We start from the raw sequence: 25,005 nt of genomic DNA on the forward strand, positions 1-25,005 counted from the left end.
AACTTTACCTAACAGGGGGGCACGCCGACGCAATGGGCAACCTTGTCCATATCTCAGAGGTCAGAGTATGCAGGGCTGAGAGGATGTCCACCGAAAGATCTCTGGGAGATAGTTGAGGCGGGGTAGGCAGCTGAGGTGGTTGCGGAATAGGCAGCTGGGGCACCGGCTGTGCACCCACGCCGTTGTCGCCTTACTGCTCCTCCTCGACGGTGACCTCGTCGTCATCACATTCATCGACGACTTTGTTGGGGTGCTCGCCGTAGGGCCTGTCCACTACGTTCTCCTCCTGGATGGGTTGCAGGACGGTGAGCTCCTCCTCAGAGGAGATATCCGTACCTTGGAGTGCATCCGCACCTCCCCGCTTTCTTTGCCTTCAGCGGTGAAGGTCTCGGGGAGATGACGGGCATCTTCTCCGGAGTCTTCTCTATGGGCCGGAACGCCATCTCCCTTCTGGGAGGCAGTGACACCCCCGTCTTCGGGGTCTCGTCCTGCAGAGCCGCCTCGGCAGCCTTCGCCAGAGATGCCGCCACCCCCTCAATGGAAGGTTGGGCCTTCGCCGGCTGGACTTGGCATTTTACGGTCAGGGCTGGAACCTTGTCCTGATTGGCCTTCTCCTTAGGGGGATGGTCCGAACCCCGAACCCCTTGGTCTTCTAAGGTAGTGCAGACTTGGGCCTCTCTTTGAGCTTGCCCGGATGATCCGACTTCCTCTAGGCCGAAGATACTGAGCATTGACTGGTGCCGGAGGCTAAAGACGTCGAATGCGCCCTGGCTGCCGAGGAGCCCGCCGCAACGGCACTCCCGGTGACAGTGGACTCATGGTGCTTAGCTTTCTGTTGGACCCCCATGGTAGGGGCCCCCTAAAAGGCCTTAGAAGCCCGCTTAGTCTTCTTGGAGCTGAGAGAGGCATGCTGCTGGGACACACCCATAGCAGGGGCCTTGGCCTGTAGCTACTCGTTCAGTCACCTGTGTCAATCATTCATTGTGCGCAAGGTCATCTCGTGGCCGTGGCAGAACGCGCAATCTTCCTCCTTGTGTGTCGGAAACAGGCAGTAAAGACATTGGGAATGCTTGACATCCGAGAAGACATTACGCGAGCCGCAGCAGATCCTGAACAGGGGAGGTGAATCCTCCTCCTCCTCGGACATGGTCCACGCGGCGTAGGCCTGAGAATCTTCTGGAAGCTTCCACGAAGAAACTCGTCAAAATTCGCCCTTGAGGGGCGCCGAAGAAATCCGACAACGGGTACCCGTTAATCGGATGGGTTGATCGATGGAGCACAAGGCCTGATTGACGAAAAAATACAGTAATACTCTTCCAATAAATGATAAATGCAGTAAAAGCTTGAGAGCTAAACACGAGGACTCCCAACAATAGAACGTGCGGTAAAAATCTGAAGATTGCTGCCAGAGGAAGGGCTTAGGTAGAGGGCAGTCATTGGCTGGGGGCAGTATGACCCAGAGCTCAGTGATTGGTTATTAGGAGAAAGACAGTTCAGAAATTCAACAGATTTTTTCTTTACTGACGATTCCTAGCCTGACGACAGGTAATATTCATGTGAATCCATGCCAGACCCCATGCTGGAGAAATGCTTCTTCCACCTACACACAATCAAGCGGATACTCCATTTCTACACCTTCCCACATAGAACACTCTCAGTCATCTCCCTCATGTTAAGAATAGACTACACCTACATTATATACCTCGGAATGATAGAGTATCTTTTCAAACAAACTACAATAAATACAGAACACATAGCAAGACAACTACTCACACACACTAAAGTGAGAACAAGTCACACCAGCACAGATTGGCTACCAGTCAAAAAACAAATTTTCTTCACAACACTATGCATAATACACAAAGCAGCCCATGGCCAAGGAACAACCAAATACAAGAGTGGGGTCTGACTGCTAGCAAGGATAAACAAACTCAGGTTATCAAAGCACGTTGGTTTATTTGCTGTGGTTAATGTTCACTTTCTCTGGCCACTTGCTGGGGAGAAAGGGGTGTTAGATTACATGTGTCAGCACACCAATAACATACTAAAAAGAAGTACAACAAAGTGTTTTTGAATGCAGAAAGGGTGTCCTTTCTCACTTGGGAAAGAAAAACACATGTAATATACAACAATTCATATTCCTTATTGCTTAGGTTGAAATATCACCAAGATCTCTATACCAACCCAAAGTCACCTGCTATTCACAACATAGAAATATGTTAAAGGTACCTGTTTTGCACATTTTCTCATTCTTGGAAGCATGTACATTTCTTGTAGCTCCTTCTGTCTTTCCTCCTCTTCTAGGCGCATGATTTGATCTTTTGGAATTATATCTTCCCATTGCTTTGCATTGCGCTCCGTATCTACAATATCGTTGTCTTCCATAGTAGAAAAGTTAGCTACCTAATGAATCAAAACAAACGTTCTTAAAATAAGAACTAAGACAAAATACAATCCATCTTGATGTGCGTCAATGGGGTAACTGGGCACAGATATAGAGTTTTAGTTAATGTTAAGATGGATTTTAATAGTCAGCCATGGGGTGGATAGACATTAGGAGGACACCCTAGTTATGGTGAACAGGGAAGACAGAGGTTAGCCAACACCCATTCAAGGTAGTGTGAATGAACAGTCAAGGCTTAGTATCACGAAATGTATCAGAGTGGTCTAGGGCTACAGAGTCCACACAGGTCAACACTTAATAATTTAAAGTTAATCAGTCAATGTACAAAAATACAGCAAATGATTCGAACTTTAAAAAATACACACTAAAAGATGAAAATCACAGGCAAGTAGCATTGCTCAAAACTATATATATATATAACAATGCATTACTTACCGTAAAAGCATTTCTGATGGTTGTATCTGCTTAGATTCACATGCTGTGCATAGGTCCGACATCCAGTGGTCACTGCGGAGTATTGCATTTTGTTTTTCGTAGTCGAAAAGGGACGTCGACAAGGCGTGTCTGAAATACTATCCCTATAGTGACGTGCGTTGTACCCACAATCCCTCACGCGTCGAGGTCCCTCTGTTTGTATTTTTCTGCCCTGAGGGAGCCTTCTAGACGTGAGTGAGTACAGAAAAGAGAGATATAAAAGGAAGTCTATGTTCCTTCCATCCGAGCGGGGAGGAAGGGTGGGCGCATGTGAATCTAAGCAGATACAACCATCAGAAATGCTTTTACGGTAAGTAATGCATTGTCTTCTGATGTTTGTTAATCTGCTTAGAATCACATGCTGTGCATAGACTAGCAAGCAGTACCCGGAGTTGGCGGTGGCTTATGAGAAGGAACAGTAGAGAAAAGATGTCTTAATACTGCCTGTCCCACCTGGGAGTCAGATCTCGAGTGTGCATCTAGACAGTAGTGTTTTGTAAAGGTGTGCACAGAACTCCAGGTAGCCGCTTTGCAGATGGACTCAAGGGGAACATTTGCAATGAATGCTATGGACGCCCCCGTGCCTCGAGTAGAGTGCGCTCTTGGCTTAAAGGGCAGTTCTCTCTTAGCAAAAGTATAGCAGAGAGTGATGCATTGAACAATCCATCTAGAAATAGTGGACTTTGAAACTGCATCCCCTTCTCTTCCTGCTGCCACCGAGACGAAGAACTGATTAGTCTTCCTCAGTGGTCTGGTTCTTTCCATGTAGAAGATGACCGCTCTGCGCACATCTAGTGTGTGCAGAGTTTTTTCTCCCAAGTTGGAAGGATTTTGAAAGAACGTTGGCAGTTCTATAGACTGGTTTACGTAGAATTTCAAGATGAATTTCGGAGCAAACCTTGGGTGCGTGCGCAGAACCACCTTCTCTCTGTGAACTGTAACGAAGGGGTCTAGAACAGAAAGAGCCTGTAGTTCACTTACACTCCTGATGGAGGTGATAGCTATTAGAAAAGCATTCTTAAGAGTGAGGTGTTTAAGAGATGCTTTGTGCATGGGTTCGAATGGTGAGCCCATGATTCTGGTAAGTACCATGTTAAGGTCCCATCCGGGAGCTGGGTCAGCTATCGGGGGGTGTATCCTTTTTACTCCCTCCATGAAGGCCTTTATAACAGGGATCTTCCACCACGACACTTTGACCACTTCCCATGGTGTATGCAGAAAGTGCCGCTAGGTGGACTTTAATGGAATTGAACACTAGACCTGAATCCAATAAGTGGGTCATGTATAGAACAATATGTGTGGGAGAGCAGTCAATCGGGTTGATGGTTTTTCCTCTGCACCAGATGACAAATCTCTTCCACTTGCTAGAATAGCAGTGGCGAGTGTTAGGTTTTCTGGCTTCCCTGAGGATGTCCATGCATCTCTGCGGGAGCTGTAGATGTCCGAATTCTATGATCTCAGGAGCCAAGCTGCTAAGTTCATGTTCTGGGGGCATGGATGCAGAGTCCTGCCCTTGTCCTGTGACAGCATGTTGTACGGGCAGGGGAGTTTCACTGGGGGAGATAGCGACATCTCCATAAGTGAGCGAACCATGGCTGTCGGGCCCACATAGGGGCCACCAGTATCATGGTCACTTATTCTGGTGCATCTTGTGCACCACCTTGTTGAGAAGGGGAGTCGGGGGAAAAGCGTAAACAAATTTCCCTGACCATTGCATCGACAGACCGTTCCCCTTGGATTGGTTCTGGGGGTACCTGGAGGCGTAATTTTGGCATTGTGAGTTCTCCAGGGTTGCGAACAGGTCTATTTCTGGGAATCCCCATATTGTGAAGACGTCTAAGACGATGTCTTCGTGCAGTCGCCATTCGTACTCTTCAGGCAGGGGGAAATCTCTGCTGAGTTTGTCTGCCAGCAGATTGAGTTCCCCTGGTACATGTTGTGACATTAGGAACATGTCTTGTTTGAGAGCCCACTTCCATATATTTTGGGCCAGTTTGGACAGTCCTGGAGAGTGGGTGCCCCCCTGCTTGTTGATGTAGTACATGGCTGTGGTGCCGTCTGTAAGGACCAACACAGTCTTGCCTTGTAGGTGTTCCTGGAAGGCTTTTAGCGCCTTGAACACAGCTAGTAGCTCCAGTAGATTTATGCGTTTGGATGCTACGTTCGGAGTCCACAATCCGTGAGCAGTCTGATGGGATAGGTGAGCCCCCCATCCTGTGAGGGATGCGTCTGTGGTTAGAGTGGCTTCCGCCGCGGGTGTGGCAAAAGGTTTCCCTCTTTCCAGGTTTTCCTTTGTCCACCACCGTAGCGAGAGAATCAAGGCCTGCGAGACCACCACTAGATCGTCCCATAGTCCGCTGGCCTGACACCACTGGCTGTTGAGCCACTCTTGCATAGGGCGCATGCGCAGGCGCGCGTGAGGTACCAAATAAATACACGACGCCATCATGCCCAGCAAGCGCATTGCTTTGCGGACCGTCACCTCTCGGCCGGTTACATATTGAGGGATCTGAAACAGCATGTTTTGGACCCTCTCGTTGGAGGGGAAGACGAGGCCGTCCTTTGTTTGAATTAGAGCCCCTAGGAATGGTTTGATTTGGCTGGGGTCTAGGCTGGACTTCTTTTCGTTGATGAGAAGCCCAACTGGAACAAAAGGTCTACAGTCTTTTGGGTATTGGAGAAGCATGTTTCGTAAGAATCCCCTGTCATGAGCCAGTCGTCGAGGTAAGAGTAAACTGGGATGGACAACCTGCGCAGGTGGGCCGCTGCCACTGCCAGTACCTTCGTGAATACCCTTGGTGCTGATGCTATGCCGAAGGGTAGCACTCTGAACTGGTAGTGTTTGCCCTCTATCATGAACCTGAGGTATCTTCTGTGCGCTGGCAACATTAAAATATGAAAGTATGCATCTTTCATGTCCAATGTTGTCATGTAATCTCCCTGTGATAGCAGTGGGATCACTTCCTGTAAGGTCACCATACGAAACTTCTGGGGTTTGATAAACTTGTTCGCTGGGCGCAGATCTAATACAGGGCGCATGGTTAGATCCTTTTTGGGTACAAGGAAGTACAATGAATAAATACCTTCCGTTACCTGAGATAGAGGCACGACCTCTATGGCTCCTTTTTCCAGCAGTTGTTGTACTTCTTGGAGAAGGATGGCAAGGTGTTCCGGTGTCATGCGTCGTCCCCTCGGGGGTCTGTATGTTGGGGAACCATTGAATTCGATGCAGTATCCGTGGGCTACGGTGGAAAGTACCCAGCGGTCTGACGTTATTCCTTCCCATGCTGGAAGAAAGGATGTTATCCGGCCCCCGACCGGTGTTGCATGGGAGGGGACGCGAATCTTCGCGTCACTTGGTGGTGTTGGGGGCTTGGGAGCCTCTGGGGGTGGACCCCCGACCTCTCCCTTTGCCACAGCGCTGGCCTCTTTGACTGTACTGCCCACTATTGGTCTGGTAATTGGTGGCAGGGTACTGTTGCTGCTGATTCTGCTGTTGGCGTTGGCCACGAAAAAAGCGTTTGTTGCCATAGCCGCGTCTGGTAGTGGGCTTAGAGATCTGGTCAAGAGTTTTGATAGTATCGAACTCTTTTTTAGCCATCTCCAGAGCCTCATTCACAGCTTTCCCGAAGAGGTTTGTGTCTTCAACAGGTTTATTTATTAAAGACGCCTGTGTCTCCGGTTTGAACCCTGAGTTGCGCAGCCATACATGGCGTTTTAGGAGTATTCCCTGAACCAGGGAACGTCCCGCTGTGTCTGCAGCATCCAGAGAGTTCTTTACAATACTCTGGTTGACCTGGGTTCTTTCGCCAATAGTTGATAGCAGGCATGTACGTAGTGGTTCCGGCGCTTCTTCGGCGTCTTTGCGCAGTTTGGCCCACTGCGCGTCCGCGTAGCTAGCTAGCAAAGAATTGTTGTTCGCAATTCTTGCCGAAAAGGCAGCCGAGGATGTGACTCTCTTTGCAAGGGCATATAACCTCTTGCCCTCCTTGTCAGGTGGTGCCTCGCTGGTGGACAGCGGCACCCCTGCCCTCTTCCTTGTATTAGTTACTACAAGGGAATCCGGAATGGAATGTCCCCTGATGTACAGCGGGTCTGAGGGTGAAGGAGTGAAAAGTTTTTCAATTCTTGGATTAACTCCTCTGATTAGTGCGGGTGTGGATAGCGAAGGGATGATTCTTCTCTTCACTGAAGCGAGGAGGGGAATCGTCTGGCTGACCGGGGGTTTCTCCTTAATTACTCTTTCCACAAAGTCTATTTCAGGAGAGATCTCCCCAGTGTCCAGTTCGAGATGTGCTGCTGCTCTGCGCAACAGGTCATTGAACGTGGGCTGATCGTCAATGGGAGACGTGTTTCTAACAGGTGAATTATCAGGAGGATTTAGGTTCAGGACATCAGTGTCCGAATATACTGATGGGGATTGCCAGGGATGAGAAGGTCCTTCTTCTGGATTTTCTCCGAAGCCTTCTCTTACCATGTCTGGGCTGTCTTCCAGACCTTCCTCCTGGTTCTGTCCCTCTTCATCGTCCACAAATTCATCCTCCTCCTTCAAGTATTGTTCCTCACCAGTGAGGTCATACACATTATGGAAATCTGAGGCTGTGTCCTGCTGGGGATTGAATAGTCTCGGATATTTGGCCCTGGGGTCCTCCTGAGGCCCTTCTCTTGTTCTCTTGGGAGTGGGAGGGTTCTGGGTCTTCATAAACCTTTCCATTCTCTCCATACAGAGATGGAGCCTTTCCATGGTTTCATAGACCTGAGCGGTCTAGCGGGGGAAAATTAGTGTCATCTAGCTGAAAAACGGCTCGACCTCTCCCATAACGTCGAGGAAAGTGTCCCGTCGCCTTCCGAAAAGCCTTCCGGTGTGCTGGGGGTCCCCCCGACTGAAGGGGGTAGTCCCTGTCTTTCTTTGGGCTTTTTCGGAGTGTCTTTCGACCTTTGCGTAGCGCTCGACGTGTCTTTCGGCGTACGCTTCTGGGTGTCGGCTACAACGATCCTCGCCAAGCTCTCTGCGACTCGTTTGTCAGCGGACGGCTGTGGTTTCGACATTATGGGTGTCGATCGTTCTACGGCGGCGTGCGCCCTCTGCTGGTGCGCGCCGGCCGATGGTTTGGGGGCGGCGCCCTTATTTGCCGAAAGCCCAGTCGCTGGTCGCTGCTGTGGTTGCGAGAGGGGCTTCGAACCTGAACGGTCCGAGGAGGCCGCCGGTGGAACCTGCGTCTCCTTGGGCGCTGATGCTTTCTTCGTCTTCGACGAAGAAGAGCCATGGGTTGTGTGCTTATGTGTGGTATCGTGTGCGTCAGTGTCGCTGAGGTGTTCATCCCCATAAGCAGGGCGTGAGCCGAGCCCGTCGGGTCCGGGGACAGACGACGAAGAGCGCAAGCGCTCTTTAGAGGGGTCTACGACTTCCGTAGCGGAGGTCGTGTTATCACGTTCCTCGTCACTGTCGGTGGTAGCAGCGGCGGGTGAAGATTCGGCCTTCGACATAGCGTAGGCCGCCCACCTCTTGACCCTACGGTCTTTTAGAGTCTTTGGCTTAAGAAGCCGACAAGCCGTGCAACCCTCCTCTTTGTGATCGAGGGGCAAGCAGCGGTTACACCGTGAATGCTTGTCCTTCCAAGTAAACTTGCCCTTGCAACGCGGGCAAAACCTAAAGGGTGTCCCCTCCATAGCCGAGGCAATAAATCATGATAACGACCCGAAGGGAAAGGAAGGGGAAAAGGAAAGGCATTCTCAGAAAAGAACCAGAGATGTCCCACGACCCCACTCTCCCTACTGTATTTGGCCTGCGAGGCCAGGCCACGTTTTCGGCAACGCCAAAGGATCTCCTCCGCTCGTCCCCTCCGTCGAAGATCTTGCTCGGCGGAGACAGCTTCACAACTGCGTCGAGGGAGGCATCGATGTGTTATATATTAAATAGGAAAACGACCAAAGGTCGAGGAGATGAAATCTGCAATGTCTCTCGAGGAGCTCCGCGTAAAGGCGACCAGTAGCTGGGCGGAAAAAAACAATCCGAGGGACCTCGACGCGTGAGGGATTGTGGGTACAACGCACGTCACTATAGGGATAGTATTTCAGACACGCCTTGTCGACGTCCCTTTTCGACTACGAAAAACAAAATGCAATACTCCGCAGTGACCACTGGATGTCGGACCTATGCACAGCATGTGATTCTAAGCAGATTAACAAACATCAGAAATATATATATGGGGTACATTACTCAATCGTATTTCAGATGCTTGTAACTGCTTAGATTCACATGCCCTGCATAGTCCGACATCTATTGATAGTAGTGGAGTATTACAAGATTTGATTTTGAAACTCAAAATCAGATGTGACAGGGCGTGTTAGTAATACTATCCCTAGTGTGATGTGTACTGTACCCGTGGTCCTTCACGTGTCGAGGTCCCTCAGATTGTTTCTGACATGTGGTTGCATGAAGTGTAGCGTGAGTACAGATGTGATAAAGCAGAAATAGTGACCAGAAAACCTCTATTCGTCTTCGACTCCAGAAGAGGAGAAAGGGTGGGCGCGCATGTGAAGCTAAGTAGATACAAGTATCAGAAATATGATTACAGTGAGTAATTAATTCCTTCTGAGGCTTGTGGATCTGCTTAGATCACATGCTATGCATAGATTAGCAGAGTCTGCAGCTGAGTGTTAAGTGTGTCAGAGAATATGTTGGGAGTTGCTGCTGGAAGTAGTGTTCCAGTCCTGTTTTCATTTCTATTGCCTCTGCAGCTGAGTCTCAGTGCCTCTGTGCTCTGCGGGTGCTGCAAGACTAAGACCGGAGCTTGCAGTGTGTTTCGAATCAGAGCCCTCAGGAGGCTCGGAAGACAGGAGAATTAATTGCAGAGAGCAAAGTCTCACGCATCGTGAGGAGACCTGAGGCGCGGAACCCATAAACAGGAACCTGGTCATCAATATCTGCATACACAGGATGTCTTCCATTACCCATTTTTCACGGGTGTGACGCGGTAAGTGGTAAGTGAAGCCCGGCACAGTGGAATTTTATATGAGACTTTTTATGAGACTGTAAATATCCCAGGAGAAGAGCGGAGGAGTGCTGGCACTCGGCTTCTGGATTAAGACTGTGAGCGTTGTTCCAATTTTCCATACGCTCCAAACCATTGAGTTCCTTCTGCTTATACAGACTAACAGACTTTAAAGATTAATACAGAGACAATAATTTGTGCTGCCCTGAACCAGCCTGTACCACCTCGCCCTCCATCCTGGTATCCATACGCTTGAAAGCAGTTAAGGGTGACAGACTGGTATGAAAGGCGTGGCGAGTTGGACGAAAACATCCAAAATGGGGGGCAGGGGAATCCCTTTGTTCAGTCTCACTTGTCCTAGTGGCCAGGGGGCAGCCAAGCTGTACGGTGATATTCAAATTGTAGTCTCGATATTTATAGCACCTGTTCTGCCAGAGAGTTAGAGAGGTTCCCGAGTAACTTTCGTGCTTCTAGCATCTAATCCAATCAGATCGAGGCAGAGTTTCACGGCTGTGGGCGGCTTTAGTTGGCTTTAGTCGGGCATAGCGTATCTGCCTTTGGTCTGGTACAGGGGATAACCAGGAACCTTTGTGGGGATGACAAATCCGTGGATTAGTTTGGTGCTGGTTGGATATGTTAGTCCATCGTGTCACAGTTTGTGCGAGTTGGTTAAATCAATGATCACGTCTAATGTTTTGTCATTACAAACGTTATTTATTTCTTGGTTGGTTGGCACCAAAGAACATCATTGTATTAATGAATGACAATTTTTTGACATGGTGAAAAACAACACAGCCGACGCGCGTTTCAACCTTAGTCTTTTTCAAGGCTGTGATGTGCGAGTTGGTTTGGTGGTGAGGTGATACACGTGGTGAAATGACATAATTGGTGGATATAAAAATCATAAACAATTGTGTTTAATCCAATATGCATACATGAATGTATTTGGGGACAAAGTTTGGGAACACATTATTAGCAAGATGGTAGTTTGCATATCCGTGGTGATAAGTGATGGTGGTGAAAGTGATACAGGAGAAACATGATTCATATAACAGTAAATAATTGTACGTGAGCACATTGACATATTGACAATTGTAACAAGGGAAGGAAAGCATGGACGATGTACCAAGGGAGAAAAAGGAAGGAGAGAGAGGGATTGAGTGTTGAGGCCAAGAGAATTATTATGGCATTTCGTGATAGAAAACAGTATATGGATCTTACCCAATTAAGTTTGAAAGGTGAATTCCGGAGAGTTGTGGTCTGATCCTCCCAGGTAAGGGCGTCAGGGGGGCTGGATAGCCAGACTGTAAGAATAGGTGATGGGTAACAGTTAGAGAAGTGATCCACAGGGTGGATCCGGGTGACAGAGGAGTCAGGTAAGGGGGTCTGCATGCAGGCGCTTGCAGGCACCCAAGGGGGTGAAGGAAGTTGAGGGTCAACCTTGGAGGAGGAGCCCCGGGACGGGGTCGTCATGGTGGATACATTTGTCCGCAGGGCTATCCGGTGCTGGGTAGAGTGCGCGGTTCTGCGTCTGGGTTAGGAGGCAGCGCGTGAAGCTGGCGAGGGGGTGGCCTGCAGTAATGGGGTTGGGCAAGTCCCGGGCTTGATAGGTGCAGATAAGCAGAGAGTAGGTGGGTATAGCACGGCGTGATCGTGGTAACGAAGGATGGACTGGGGGTGGCGGTGTGGATCGGGTGGTGTAGCGTGGGACGATGCAGGGCTCCTTTGCCACGACATACCCAGTCAAGGCTGGCACCACCCCCGAGACGTGCTCGCTGCCAGGAACCAATCCGCGGGTCTGTCTCGTTCAGCCAACCACCTTGCTCGATCACCCGACCAATCACCATCCTGCTTACTTAATACCAGGAAGCTGCATCCTCAGTAGCTCACGCGCTTCTCGAGAACACCGTCTCAGAAGCTTCGGCCGAACTCGGCACCGGTAAGTCCTTGAAACTGACGCCATCTCACTCGCTCCCCAGCGGGGACTTAGCGCCCATTATTAGATACACTCCTGCACTACGCGGGCCTTCGTACGCACCTTAACTCACCCGATGCACTGCATCGTCCCACGCTACACCACCCGATCCCCACCGCCACCCCCAGTCCAGACGCAGAACCGCGTGCTCTGCACACCACCGCGTGTGGTGAAGGGCACATTTGAAGGAGATGAGTTTCCCAGCCAGAAAAGCTCAGAGTGTCCATCCCAGAGTTAGCCGACAGTTCAAGATTGTCAGGAATCAATTAACTGGTGTAGGAGGATGTCGAAAGGCAAGGAATGAGAAGCAAAAAGGAGGAGGAACAAAGCCTTTATGTCCAGAGAAAGAGTCTAAACATTTAAAAACAAAGTAACAAAAAAATAGGAACAAACTCCTTTCCCAAAGTTCTCCTAAATTCCTCTTCTACAGTTCAGCCAGGTGGGTAGTAGCCCCTGTTATTACAAACTCTAATGGGCTATTAAATAGTGATGCTATCTCTAAAGAAGGCAAAGAACGTGATGGAGTTAAAAAAAGCGGGAGCACGATCGACGGATAGGATCCAAGAAGTTGAGCTGGCGATCACAAAGGCTAGTGTGGGTCTTCAAACAGACTGGCGGGAGATGGGTGCGGTGAATGAGGTTCCGATGGAGCGACAACTCATAGTACTGTCCAAAAGCAACCGGCACCTGGGCCTGGGACAGCTGCTCGTGCTTCCAAGCTACCAATAGCCCCAATAATTGTACTGAACAAACGTGCACTGCCAGTCATTAATGCATTGGGTACAACATTAACGGCTGAAGGCCAGGTCCAGAACATCAAATTAGCCCCAATCTTCCTGAAACAACTGAACACAAGTTTGAAGAAAATACCCTCTAAGAAGTTGTGAGAACAGGGCAGGGTAAGCAGTCCAACATAGATACGGATTACAATGGAACCGGCAAATCGAGGACGGTTGAGGGGGCTCAAAAAACAGCAAATTCCACCACTTCCGAATTCAGTGATGCAGGTCACTCAAGGGAATTGCAAGGAAGACACGCAAAATGAGTTTGCAATGCCAAAGATCTGGCTCAAGACCATTTAAAAAAAGAATGACTATAGATCACTCAGCAGGGGAGTCATTCTGTCACCTTTTTAAAAGGGTTTCAAATTTATATTTGTTTAACTCTCAGGACATTGAATGTGTGCGATTCCCTAATGTTAGGAACACTTATGTGGTGGAAGTTGGACTTTCTTCGAGACTATAATGGGGGGGAGGGGCGAAAAAGAACTAGAAGGACAAGGCTTAATAGTCTCTAGGATTGCTTTGATGGACAGTACCAATTCAAGAAATTGACTGGCGAATGTATAGCTGGTCATATTGTGGGTGAGGGAGCAAACCCGAGTACTGTCTTGTTGCCTAGGAGACTAAAGTTAAATGGTCATGGCTCAAGATAACTAGCTCAGTTTATTACTGGAAATTCTAACCCAAGTATTGCAGACACTGGGTGCGGGTTCCCAGCCTCTTTAGTCAATCAGAATTGTGCTTGATTAGCTGGAATACGCGGGGTACCAACACGTTCAACAAAAGACTAATGAAAGAGCATCTCTTCAGTACAGCGGATATAATCATGTTCCAGGAAACATGGCTAGTGAATGCTGTAGCAATCAAAGGCTTTACAATTTATAATCAAGCAGCCTCTCAAAAAGCTAACGGCAGACCCTCTGGAGGGTTGCTGACAGCTTTAAAACATTTCTCAGTTATGAACACCTCCATTTTTTTTTTTTAATGATAGTAGGAGCATTCGAGCATGTAGGGCTACTATAAAGAATCAGCTGCCTATTCTTGAATTGATCCTTATACATGTATATTGGAACCCCGCCTGCTCCAGCCTTCAGGGTTTTCTGGATAGACTCACCTCTCTTTTGGAAAAGAAAATATAATTTGTGGGATCCTACATTATCCTTGCGGGGGATTTAAACACCCAATGTATTCTTCCCTCGCAGGAAGTGGAAAACGGGAAATTAGTGTGTCAAGAGGAAAAAATGTGTGGATTTCCTGGGGGGCTGGGTGTTGCAAATGACAAATGGGGCTTTGGCGGGTGATTCAGCGACCAGTGCAGATTAGAGTTAAAATTCAAGGACTTTGCGTACCCAAATAGAAATGGGAAGGAACTACGCTTAATGGCCGAAAAAAAGGGTCACATTTTTTTTTTATTATATTTTTTTTGGGTTTCGGTATATGTAAAAAAAAATGTAAAACTAATTTCGACCCTTTTGTTTTCGGTCCTTTTAATTCGACCCTTTTGTCATTCAATCCTTTTCAGTCGATCCTTTCACCTATAACCGTTCCACAGTATAGCTGTCTTCAGCATATGACCACTCTGTGGCCACCCATGACTATGCATGCACTAACCAGAAAACCAGCCTTAGCGTGCATCCTCACCTTGATCCCTCCTCATTACTATGAGCATTAGCTTTCCCTCACTCCCACTTACCAACGACTATATACAACCCGACATGCCTAGGAGGCATTCAATCATGGCCAAACTCACTATTCACAAACCTATCAAACCCACCTACTTTCTACCTCCCTTGAACATACCAACACCTATTAAACCAACCTTTTTCCTGCCACCGCCGGATATATTGAATTCCAATCCTAGGCCTAGACCACTCGCACTGCCCTCAGTGGTCACCCGGAACCCTCCACCGGATACAACCCAACTGCACCTATAACCAGTCATCCGTGCCCCTCCATGATCCGAAACAGCAGACTTGGCAACAGATTTGGGAAATCCCACAAAATACCCTGTGTGCCACTGCCACTGTCAATTAACAATTGTCCACCACATTCTCCCAAAACCAACCCTAAATCCACAAAGACGACTAGACCAACCACGGTCACACCCTCACCTCCTGCCCATAACAACATCCCCAATACCATACTAGATGCCCTGATCAATGCCAGGTCCCTAGTCGCCCACGCAGTTGACATTGCTGCACTTAGATAAGAAACTGGACTTCCTTGCCATAACCGAGACATGGTTACATGCAGCAAACGGTCCATCCCTCCTCCTAGCGACCCCTAATAACTTCACAGTCCTTAGAACAGACAGACTCGGCAAGAGAAAATGGGGTGGTATTTATAGCCAAAACCACACTGGGTCCGAGAATTGCAACACACATCCCCACCAAGTCATGTGAAATGGTGACTCAAAAACTCCCCGTCACAAATTCCAGGTCCATATCAATAAGGTACAAGTTACTTACCTGTAACTGTTGTTCTCCAGCATGGGTCTGGCATGGATTCACATGCTCATGAATATTCCCCGTCGTCAGGCTGGGAATCCTCGGTAAAGAAAAATCAGTATCAGTTTCGTTTCTGATCTGTCTTTCGTTGTAGTAACCAATCACTGATCTCTGCGTCATACTGACCACAGCCAATGACTGCCATCTCCCTAAGCCCCACCTCTGGCAGCCATCTTCAGATTTGGTAGCACGTGAAGTGGCAGTATGACCAAGTGAAGAGCCGCAGAGGGGTAGGCGGGAGGGTTCGCATGTGAATCCATGCCAGACCATGCTGGAGAACAACAGTTACAGGTAAGTAACTTGTTCCTTCTCCAGCATGGGGGCTGGCATGGATTCACATGCTCATGAATAAAAGAATACATAGCAGTACACACATGCACAACCACGGGAAGTGGCAACAGGCTCAACATTAAGCATCTCTTACCTTCTCACCAGGCTCACCTTAGGCGAACAGGTTGCGCAGCACTGCTTGGCCGACCCTGGACTCCTCCCTGGAATCCCGGTCGACGCAGTAGAATTTCGTGAAGGTGTCGAACTCCACGTAGCAGCCCTGCAGATGTCCAGCAGGGGCACACCAGATAGGAACGCCGTGGTAGCTGCGATCGCTCTGGTGGAATGGGCTCTCGGACGGCCGGGCAGTGGTCGGTTTGCCAACCGATGACAGTACATGATAGAGCCGGAGAGCCATCTGGAAATGGAAGCCTTTGAGAGAGCCTTCCCCTGATTGACAGGTCCAAAGTTCACAAAAAGTTGTGACGTCTTCCGAAAACTCTTTGTGCTGTCCACGTAGAACTTCAGCGCTCTAGCCACATCCAGCGAGTGCAAAGTCCTTTCAGCCGGCGACGAAGGAGACGGGAAGAAAACAGGCAACACCAAGGGTTCGTTGAGGTGGAAGTCCGACGGCACCTTGGGCATGAAGGAGGGGTGCGTCCTGAGCACTACCCTCGTGTCGTGAAAAGTCGGGGGCTTGCAGGAAAGGGCCTGTATCTCTCCCACCCGTCGTGCGGAGGTGATGGCCACAAGAAACGCTGTTTTCCACAACAAGATCTTCAACGGAGCTGAGTGCAGAGGCTCCAACGGAGGTCCCATGAGGTTGGTCAGCACCACGTTGAGCTCCCACGCCGGGGCCGGAGCCTTCACCGGCGGGAACGATCTGAACAGTCCCTTCATGAATTCTTTCACTAGACGACGAGACCACAAAGACCTCCGTCCCGTGGTTCTGGTGTATCGGGAGATCGCAGCAAGATGAATCTTGATGGAAGCGTGCACCAGTCTAGCCTTGGCCAGCGTCAGTAGGTACGGCAGTACTTGAGGAGCCGTAATCCGTAGAGGGTTCATCTTCTGTGCGTGCCACCAGACCGATAACCTCTTCCACTTGTGTCCGTAGCATTTAAGAGTTGAGGGCGCCCTGGCCTTTGCGAGAACCTCTCTGCAGTCGACCGGTATGTCAGCGACTTCGGGTCGTGATGGAGGATGGCGCCTCCTTCCCTGGAGAGAAGATCTGTGTCCACTGGCAGCTTGAATGCCGGGGACGCTGACAAGTCCAGAAGGTCCGGGAACCATATCTGCCTCAGCCACGCAGGTGCGACGAGGATCATCCTGCACCGTGACCTCTTGAGCTGGTTGATGAGCCAGAGCAGCAACGGCAATGGGGGGGAACGCGTATAGAAATAGGCCCTCCCAGGGGAACGAGAAAGCATCGCCCATGCTCCTCGGCTGGGGAAACCTGCTGGCGAACCTCCGGCACTTGGAGTTCGTCGCCGTCGCGAACAGATCGATCTGGGGTGTGCCTCACCGTCGGAAGAGGCGGTCCACTAGATCCTGTCGTAGTTCTCACTCGTGGCACGAGCGCAGCTCTCTACTGAGAGAGTCGGCGATGGTGCTTTTTATTCCTGCCAGATGAAACGGCACCAGAAACATCCCTTGGGCGACGGCCCAATGCCACAGATTCCTGCGCCTCCTTGGACAGGGCTGAGGACCTGGTGCCGGCCTGCTTCCTGATGTAGAACATGGTGGTGGTGTTGTCAGTGAAGATCCTCACTACCTTGCCCTTGAGGGACGGAAGAAAGGACCTGAGGGCCCAAAACACTTTACGGAGCTCCAGGACGTTGATATGGAGGGACTTCTCCATCGGAAGCCAAAGGCCTCTCGCGTGCAGATTTTCGGTGTGCGCTCCCCACCCTTCCAGGGAGGCATCCGTGGTCACTGTCTTCTGGTGGCCCGGGGTCTGGAAGTCCATGCCCGCCCTCAGATGCGCGCGAGTGCCCCACCACCAGATCGCTCGTCGGAAGCTCTCGTCGAGTGTGATCCTGTCCTCGAAGCTGCCCGTCGTCTGGATACAGCGAGCGTCCAGGAACTCCTGTAACGGGCGCATCCGAAGCCTGCACAGGCGGATGAGATAAATGCAAGAAGACATCATTCCGAGGAGGGATTTGATGGACCTCACCCTTGCCGCGTCCGCAACCAGCATCCGCTGCACCTTGCCCATGATGGCTCTTGTCCTTTCCTCCGACGGAGAGGCCAGAAGCTCCACTGTGTCGAGTTTCGCTCCAGAAACAATGCGTCTTGCGCGGGCACCAGATGGGACTTGGCATAGTTTATGGAGAATCCCAGGTCCGTGAGTAGTTGGACGGTCCTCGCCGTGTGCTCCGCGGCGAGCTCCCTTGTCTTTGCTCGGATGAGCCAGTCGTCCAGGTAGGGGTAGACGTGGATCCCCTAGAGCGCAGCCGCGCAACCACCGGTGCGAGACACTTAGTGAACACCCTGGGTGCCGACCTCAATCCGAAGGGAAGGGCTCTGAACTGGTAGTGACACCCTTGGACCACGAACCTGAGAAACTTTCGGTGTCGCTTTAGGGTGGGGATATGGAAGTAAGCATCCTCCAAATCCGACAACAGGAAATCGCCCTCCTCCAGCTGACCCAGGAAGTGCTGGAGGGTGACCATCCGGAACTTCTGTGCCTTGATGAATTTGTTCAGTCGTCGTAGGTCCAGGATGGGATGCCATCCTCCTGTCTTCGTCTTCACGAGGAAGTATCTTGAGTAAACTCCGGAGCCCCGAAGCCTCTTGGGACGAGCTCGATGGCGCCTTTCTTGAGCATCGCCTTTACCTCCAAGAGAAGCTGAGGGACATGATGTTCCTTCCTGGCCACAGGGGGGACGCGCAGGCACTTCTTTAGAAACTCGAGCGCGTGACCCTGGGCCAGGGCGTCCAGCACCCAACGGTCGGTGGAGATGGACTCCCACACACGCTGACAATGTTCGCCAGCCGGCCTCCCACCGGGATGCTTCGGTGGGTGCCCTACCCCATGGCCGGTTCAGTCCTGCTTTGACGAGGCTTTGCCGCCTTGTCCTCCCTGGTGACGACGTCCCCTGTAGGCTTCCTGTGACGACGAACGGGCCGCTTGACGGTAGGTGGAATATCCGCTGCTGGAACCTTTGGAGGCACCCTGCTTGCCTCCGGCGCTCCGAAAGGGCGGCCGTCGCTGGAGAACACCAAGAGCCCGGGCCGTCTCTTGATGGCTTGTAGGGAATCGTCCACTGTTTCCCCAAACAGGTTGCTCCCGTCGAACGGCATGTCCAAAACTCTGGTCTGCACGTCCTGCCGGAAGTCTGTTGCCTTGACCCATCCACGCCGTCTAAGGCACACGCCGTTGCCCAACTAGCGAAACCCAGTGTCAGCGATGTCCGTCGCTATCGTAATGGCGTGGTCCGACGCCACTTCTCCTTCCTGCAAGATCTCTAGGGCTTCCGCCCTCTTGTCGTCCGGTAGGAAGTCCAGCAGGGGGGGCGATCTTATACCACAACTCCCTGTCGTAGCGGGCTGCGATAGCCAAGGCGTTGGCAGCCTTAATCGTCGTCGCTGCCGATGAGATGATTCTGTCGCCGCAGAGACGACCAAGTCCGGAGTTGGCTGTGCCCGAAGGCACAAGGGGGCCGCGTCCAGGACTCGGTACTTCTTCTCATACCGTTCCCTTCTCGCAGGCGTTGTGGATGGGTTCTTGAGGAGGGCGAGACCCTCATCCCAGATATCGTCCAGTAGAGGTACAGCGAGGACCGTCTTCCTCTTGGTCTTGCTCCGTTGATAAAGGAAACCTTCCTTCTCTTCCGGGCAGAGCTGAAAAAGCTTGGATGCCCTGGCGATCATGGCACGAAACGATCCAATCTCGTCGGGCGGGGAAGCCTGGGGAGGAGGTGACGATGGATGATCCTCGTTGTAAACCTCGTCGTCTGTACCCGTCGCGGCCGTGTCCGTCCCCGTATCATCCCCATGGGTCGTGGATGGGGAGGAGGGCTGAGCAGGGCGCAGTGGTTGAAAAGGAGGATGAATCCTTCTCTTAGGATGGGGGCTCCCAGAAGGGCCTGGCTCCGGGTCCCCCGTCGGGAGCGGTTCCTCCGTTGGTGGTAACGGCAATCTCGTCCTTATCTCCGAGCATAAGGACTGTATAGCCAACAAAATGGCCGCCGAATTGTCTTGCGGCACTGGTGGAGGGCATTCCGACGGGCGGTCAGGAGCCTTGTCGGCACCCTTGACGTTCTCATCGTCTCCTACGTCAGGGTCCCTCCCGACGGGCTGGTCTTCTTCCACGCCAATGCCGTGGCTTAAGACTTCGATCAGCTCCTCTTCAGAGGTTGAGGCCGAATCCACAACGACCTCCTGCCCCCCCTTTTTCTTCTCCGTCGGAGGTTTCACTGGGGTCCTGTCGATGGGCTTGAAAGAGGACTCCCGCCGCGGTGGCAGGGAGACTCTGGGCCCCGAGGTCGCCTCCACTGGCGTAGCCTCCACAGGCTGAGCCAGGGCCGCCGCGACTGTCTCGATAGAGGCCTTGGCAGGGTGGATCAAGGCTTTCACCACCTTAGGTGCGCTCACCGCCTTCTCCTTGGGGGGAGGGTCACCGCCTCGCTCCCCCTCCGATGGGGCCTTTGAGCTTGACCGGGGTCTCTCCAGGAGCTTCGCCGGGTGGTCGGCCTTCCTCTTACCCGAGCCAGAGCGTTGGCTCGTGGTTGATGGTGCCAGGGAGGATGCGCCCTGCCTGGCAACCGTAGAGCCTGACCGTTCGGCGCTCCCGGTGCCAGCGGACTCGCGGTGCTTGGCCTTCTGTTGGGCCCCCGTCACCGGGGCGCCCTCAAGAAGACTGCTCGGACTTCTTTTTCTCGCCTGACGGGCTCTTCCCTTCCAGCCAGTTGGCGAGACGCAGATGGCGGTCCTTCATGGTCCGCTCCGACATACTGCCGCAAAACGCACAGTCCATCTCCACGTGCCTCTTGTCCTCATGCAGGCAGTAGAGGCAAAGGGAGTGTTCGTCCTCCTTAAAGACATTCTGAAGCTGGCCTCCAGGGCAGACCCTGAACAGCTTTCCGGGCGTCGAGCTTCCCTTCTCCTGGGCCATGTCCGAGATGGGCCTGAGAAACTTCTGGAGTCCTCCAAAAGCGTGGCTCGATGAAATCTTCACCCTTGAGGGGCGTAGAAGAATCCGACACGGGTCCCCGTTGATCGGATAAAGAAACGGTGGAGCTTGAGGCTCTTTTGACCGAAAAAAGAGAGAATTTTCCTATGAAAAGCGCGAAAACGCACTAAAGCTCGAGAGCAATAGCACGAGGATCCCAACACTTGAACGTGCGGTAAAGATGGCTGCCAGAGGCGGGGCTTAGGGAGATGGCAGTCATTGGCTGTGGTCAGTATGACGCAGAGATCAGTGATTGGTTACTACTACGAAAAACAGATGAGAAACGAAACTGATACTGATTTTTCTTTACTGAGGATTCCCAGCCTGACGGGGAATATTCATGAGCATGTGAATCCATGCCAGACCCCATGCTGGAGAAATCTAATTTACAGACCTCCCGCACCACTGGGCTACTTTGAGGAAGAAATTAAGGCACTCCTGTCCACATATACAAAGCCCAACTCCCAAATCCTTATGCTAGGTGACCTTAATTCTGTCAGCTAAACGAGAAACTAATAACAGGATTGAAAATGCTAGTTCAAGTTCCAGAGAACTATTCACCATCCTAAGAGAGCTCGAATCTCCCATCCCCTCAACCGATAACTGCATCAAAGACAAAGGGCCTCATTACGAGTCCGGCGTTAACCGAGGCGGTAAAATGGCCTGGTTAACGCTAGACTCGTATTACCATTCCGCCTCCGTGATTCCCGGAATTACCGGGGCATTACAACCCCGGTTTGCGGGAATCACGGAGGCGGAATGGTGTGAATCCCCATTCCCATTGAGTCCTATAGGACTCGATGGAAATGGGGATCATGGAAACACCGGCAGCATCTCGTAATGCTGCCGGTGTTTCCTCGTCCGCCTGCATGCGGGAGGTGTTAAACCCGCCAGGTCAGACCTGGCGGGAACATCACCTCCCGCCTGCAGGGGTCGGACTCAGGCGGTCCGGAAACAACGGTGGCGGCGGGTTTACCGCCACCGTTATTTCCGGACCGCCTGGGTCATAATGAGGCCCAAAATCTGGTGCACCAAAATTCAAGAAGCCTTAACTAACAAAATCTCTCTGCTTCAAAAGAAAATAGAAGCTAAAAAACTGTTGCTGACGCCTCAGCAGACCTCGACCAAACCTACTCCAATCTTGCCGAACCTACCGCAATGATTAAAATTTACTCCAGAATCCACCTGTTAGGCAAAGTTTGTATGCAGTACCCTTTGGGACCACTACACATAAATAGGACTACAGGTGTAAGCAAACCAGCCTTTGGTATAAGTCTGCACTACACAGTTTTGGTAGCGGAGCTGAGCAGCCAGGCTTATCTCAAGAGGGGAATGTGAGTAGTAATGATGTTAGACAGAGGTCTACAATCACAAGTGTTCAAATAACTCTTACACTTAAGGTTTTTTTGATAAATACTTATTAATTTATCTGTCAGTTATAAAACATTCATAAGAAGGAGGCAATATAATCGCACACAAATATACTTCAATACTAATTCAGAATACTTTTCAAGAGGAGTAAAAGGCAAAGATTATTAGAACATGAAAGGTTACAATTATTCTAAGACAGTGCAAATACTTTGAGTTCACCAGAAAAGTCAATTCAGTTCAATAGGCTAGGCCAAAGTCAATGGGCTAAAGTCTTCGATAGGATAAAGCGGTTCTGGTAGGTATACGGTAAAGTCTCTGCAAAAGGTCTCAGAAGTAGTTTGTAAAAAGAAGAATCATACGTTGGGTGACAAGCTGATTAGGCCTGCGAGTTGCAAAAGTTTCAAGCACTTTCACTGCACGAGGTAAGTACTTGGTCTTATTTCACAGTACCTTACAATGAAGAAAAAGATGCAGCTGAAGACTTCTGTTCCTGGCAGTTCCTGCAGATCTCGCTGTTCCTGTGCCTCAGTTGTGGGAACAAGAGGGAGGACGTCGGGGGACTCCTCCACTGCACTGGGACTGGTCCAAAACCTAGCACTTGGCAAACTTCAATTTCGGTGGCTGTGAGTAAAGCACACAAACTGGTGTCCCTCTCCCTGGTTCTACGGTTTCCTGCTGCAACTCTGAGGAAATTCAACCAGCTCCGAGATAGGTGTCCAGGTGGCTTACTTGTGAGTTGATTGGTCCCAACAACTCAAAGGAAGAAGTCGTCCTTGCAGGGGCTCCTCCGTCTATGTGAACTTGGCGATTCGGACCTGCAGCAGGGCTTCACCGGGCAAACCAACGGTCCTGGAGTTGCAGCAGCCGTCCTCTTCAAGCTCTTCTTCGGTTCCTTCGTTCCAGTGGTCAACTCTGCCTTCCAAGCCAAGAGACTCACCTTTTATTCAGTTCTCTCCCATTCATTCCAGCCTAGCTGTCACTCACCTAGCAGGGTGGCTGTCCTTGCCGGACTGTCAGCCAGCCAATCACCACAGAGTGCATTTGGGACTTCTAGGAGACGAAGCACAGGGAGTTTCGGGCACCTCCCTCACTTCCTGCCCACCACAGAGGCCGAAACATGTCTGGGGTTGCTTGGTTTTCTGTGCAGAGGGGATCTAGCCTAGCAGTTCAGGCTGGGCTGCCACCTTTGGTGGCAGCAGCTGCTGACTGATTTGCATATGGCTGGTCCCCTTTTGCAATGGCGCAGACAGGCTAAAAAACGGTGGTGTGGAAGGTTGCCCAGAGCAATTGCCAGTGGTTTAAATTTCATTCGAAACCTTCCACCCATCACTTTTGTGGTCAGTTTGCCCATATGGGAGCAACTAGGATGAGCATCATTTATTTGCTGTGAATCTTGTTCACTCCCTTGCTCATTAAGGTAGTCGGCGGGGCGGGTGGTAGAACGTAAGCAAATTTCCCTGACCAGTTCATCCATAGGGCGTTCCCCTTGGAGTCAGTCTGGTTGGGGGAACCTGGATGCAAAGTTTGTGCATTGCTTCTTTTCTCCTGTAGCGAAAAAGTCTAGCGTGGGGTAACCCCACTGGGAAACGATGTGGTCTACTACATCTGGGTCTAGTTGTCACTCGTGTTCTTCTGGTAAGGGATCTCTGCTCGGAGAGTCCGCTAGGGTGTTGAGTACTCCTGGAACGTGTAGGGATGATAGGAACATCCCCCTGTCTGAGTGCCCACCTCCATATTTACTGTGCCAGCTTGGACAGATTTGAAAAGTAGGCCCCATTGTTTATATAGAACATTGCAGTGATGCTGTCTGTTAAGATCTGAACCTTCTGGATCGTCAGCTGCGCTTCAAATGCTTGAAGAGCCTTGAACACTGCTAGTAGTTCCAACAGGTTGATTTAGTTCTGTACTGTGATGCGAGTCCACAGACCATGTGCTTTATGGTGAAGGTAATGAGCCAACCCCATCCAGAGAGTGAAACGTCTGTTGTAACGATCGCTTGTGCCTCTAGATCGTGGAAGGGTTTTCCCCTTTAACAGATTTTCCTTTGTCCACCAGCGTAGGTTTTGAACTAGTGTTGGCGAAACGACCACTAGATCGTCCCACTGACCCCTTGCCAGAGACCACTGTTTAGCCAACCACTCCTGCATTGGGCGCATGCGCAGATGTGCGTGTGGGACCAGGTAAATACACAACGCCATCATGCCAGGTAAACGTATTACTTTGCGTACACTTATCTATCCACCGGCTTGATACTGGGGTATTTGCCAAAGCATGTTTTGAACTCTTTCCATGGATGGAAAGGCCAAGCCTGCTCTTGTGTTCAAGACAGCTCCTAGGAACTGTTTTGTTGTGTTGTGTTCGGTACAAGACTTGACTTTGTCGTTTATTGAGAAATCCAAATGGAAGAGGTGGTTTATGGTTCTTTGCGTGTTTAGTCTGCAAAGATGGGGTGATTCCCCATGATCAGACAGTCGTCCAGGTAGGGGTAGACTGGGATTGCCTCCCTGCGCATGTGCGCTGCCACCACCACCAGTACCTTAGCAAATACCCTTGGAGCCGAAGCTAGCCAAAGGGTAGCATCTTGAATTGGTAGTGCTGGTTTGCTATTTTGAAACGCAAGAGTTTTCTGTGCGCTGGGAACATTGAAATATGAAAATAGCCATCTTTCATATCTAGTGTTGGCATGTAATCTCCCCGTTTTAGCAGGGGGATTACCTCTTGCTGAATTTTTGAGGCTTTACGTAAGTGTTTGCAGGGCGTAAGTCTAACACTGGGCGCATGGATATAGCTTTCTATGGCACAAGTAAGATGAATAAATACCCTTGTTTACCTCGTTCGCTGGTGCGACCTCTACGGTGTCCTTGAGTAGCTGCGCGGTGACCTCCTCGAGAAGGATGAGTTGTCCTTCCTTCATGGATTTTCTTTGATGCGAGGGATGGTTGGATGGTTGTTGGATGAGCTGCATGCGTTAACCTTCCGCCACTGTCGACAGCACCCACTTGTCTGTGGTCATTCCCTCCCATGCGTGGGTGAAGTGTGAAATACACCCTC

At 50.7% G+C, this 25,005-nt stretch overlaps 1 protein-coding gene across 1 annotated transcript in view; it reads right to left on the reverse strand.

Moving 5' to 3' along the window:
- Positions 1-25,005, reverse strand: part of CHD1 (chromodomain helicase DNA binding protein 1) — a 2,212,767-nt gene that overhangs the window by 960,475 nt on the left and 1,227,287 nt on the right. Inside the window, exon 23 of the mRNA XM_069625454.1 lies at positions 2,230-2,403. Within this exon, the coding sequence (XP_069481555.1) occupies positions 2,230-2,403 (174 nt within the window). The remainder of the gene's footprint in view (positions 1-2,229; positions 2,404-25,005) is intronic.

The sequence above is a fragment of the Ambystoma mexicanum genome, chromosome 6p, assembly GCF_040938575.1.
Source record: "Ambystoma mexicanum isolate Mex_15411 chromosome 6p, UKY_AmexF1_1, whole genome shotgun sequence".
Lineage (NCBI taxonomy): Eukaryota > Metazoa > Chordata > Amphibia > Caudata > Ambystomatidae > Ambystoma > Ambystoma mexicanum.